Source organism: Anomalospiza imberbis, chromosome 3 (assembly GCF_031753505.1).
Source record: "Anomalospiza imberbis isolate Cuckoo-Finch-1a 21T00152 chromosome 3, ASM3175350v1, whole genome shotgun sequence".
NCBI classification, from domain to species: Eukaryota; Metazoa; Chordata; class Aves; order Passeriformes; family Viduidae; genus Anomalospiza; species Anomalospiza imberbis.
Genome location: NC_089683.1, coordinates 96,158,267 through 96,160,092, shown reverse-complemented (window position 1 = coordinate 96,160,092; position 1,826 = coordinate 96,158,267). Strand labels below are relative to the sequence as shown.

The window sequence follows — 1,826 nt, the reverse complement described above, 5'->3', positions numbered from 1 at the left end:
GAACCTAAATGTGCTCTTCTTGTACCTAAACAGATAATAAGCACTCAGCACACTCCCCCTTCTTGACACAACACACTGAGACTAATCACACATAATTGGAGAGGAGGAGCAGAGGGGCTGGGCAGGCTATTGTGTCCAAAGGACAAATGGTCAGTTTATGAGGCTTTTGTCTGATGCATAATTTCTTATACATCTACAGGAGGAAAAGTCCTGCTGGAAAAAAAACATACATACACACATATAGAAAAGGAGCCTTCAACACTAAAGCAAATGAGGACATTTCAATCATGGATAGAAAAATCAACAGTGGAATTAAAAAAAAAAAAAAAAGAGGCAGCAAAATACAAGCATTCAATAGGTGCACTTTAAGAAGATCTTCAGACAACTATTTTCTTACTAATTAAGTGTCATTGCATTCACTTCTTTATAACCAATTATCTAAGCCCACAAAGTATATTATCCATATATTTTCAAATATACCTCAAAATAGCACTTAAAGAGATCAACAAAGCACATGCAAGTTTAAAGGCACAAAATAGAAGAAAGCCAGCTCTACATCTTTGTTAATGCATACATGTGAAGTCTGATCAGTTTAAGGCTGAAATATAATTGGAAAAATAACTTCTGAAATTATAAAAAAAAGAGGTGTTTCAATGTTTATACTCTGCAAAACTAGCCACAATATCTTTCTCAACATTTAGATTAGAAATGTATCTCCAATGATGATTCAGGGACATAAATGGGGGAAAATGAACATTCCATATTGCCTGACCATCCACATACATGGATTAACTTTCAGCAGTCCATCTTAAAAAAAAGGTGTAGTCTTCTATCTCTGTTTGGTTAAAATGAGAAGAAAAGGGTAATGGAGGTTTTCCTCATATGTATCTTTTTCTTCATTTTTCAGCTGCAAATAAAAAATGGATAAAGTGAGCAAACTGTATGAAAGCATTTTAAAATTACTGATAGTACTTGTTTAAGTAAATTTCCTGGTATAAATGATACCACTAAAGATTAAACATTTAATAACTACAAAAATATCTTAAGGTCAAATACTACCACAGGTATGGAAACTGTAGGTCAGGTATTATCAGGAGTTGGTCAGACTTTGTAGACAAACTAATTTATGCAATAAATACTTGAACACTGCTTATAAAAAATGTGAGGCCCCATATTGCTGTACTAAATAAATTATATTCAAGGGAGATTTAAGGCCTGAATTAAATCCACTCTGCAAGAAACTTTAGAACAAAGGATAAAAGTTTATCTCTAATCAGTTTAACTATTGCTGTATATTCGGTATTTAAGATCAACAACTGTTTCAAGGCATCTGAAATACCATAATTTTACCTGAAGCTTTATGTAAGTGCAAGGCTGTAATGCAGTTATTAAGGGGCTTATATATTAGTTCTGTTTAATTTTGAAAATTCTTTTTGTAAGAGAGAATTATAACCTGATTATTAGAGTGGTACAATTCCAACTGCTAGGTACAACATTACGTATGCTCTTCTGATCAACACTATTACATATTTCTAGAAAAAAAAGAATTTTATTTTTTTAGGTATTCTGGTTAAATGGATTTAAAAATCTAAATGCATATTTAACTGAAGTATGTGGAAACTACTCATACATATTATATTTTGCAATCACTTCACATAAAAATATTTGCGTATATTTAATACAAGCCTAAGAAAGAAATGCAGATACAAAAAAGTGCCTTTAGCTATGTCTGACACAGATGGCATCCCCAAATACTACATTTAAATCCAGAACTCTTTTTATGTCATATTGTTTTGCCTCTATTTTCCTTGCCATGCATTAAGGAT

At 32.0% G+C, this 1,826-nt stretch overlaps 1 protein-coding gene across 3 annotated transcripts in view; it reads right to left on the bottom strand.

The window, feature by feature from the left end:
* Nucleotides 1–342: 342 nt before the first annotated feature.
* CAMKMT (calmodulin-lysine N-methyltransferase) overlaps nucleotides 343–1,826 on the bottom strand; it is a 208,151-nt gene continuing 206,667 nt past the window's right edge. For all 3 annotated transcript variants that reach the window (XM_068185879.1, XM_068185881.1, XM_068185880.1), the window contains one exon: nucleotides 343–907. In XM_068185879.1, coding sequence (XP_068041980.1) covers nucleotides 830–907 — 78 coding nt within the window. In that variant the 3' untranslated portion in view covers nucleotides 343–829. The remainder of the gene's footprint in view (nucleotides 908–1,826) is intronic.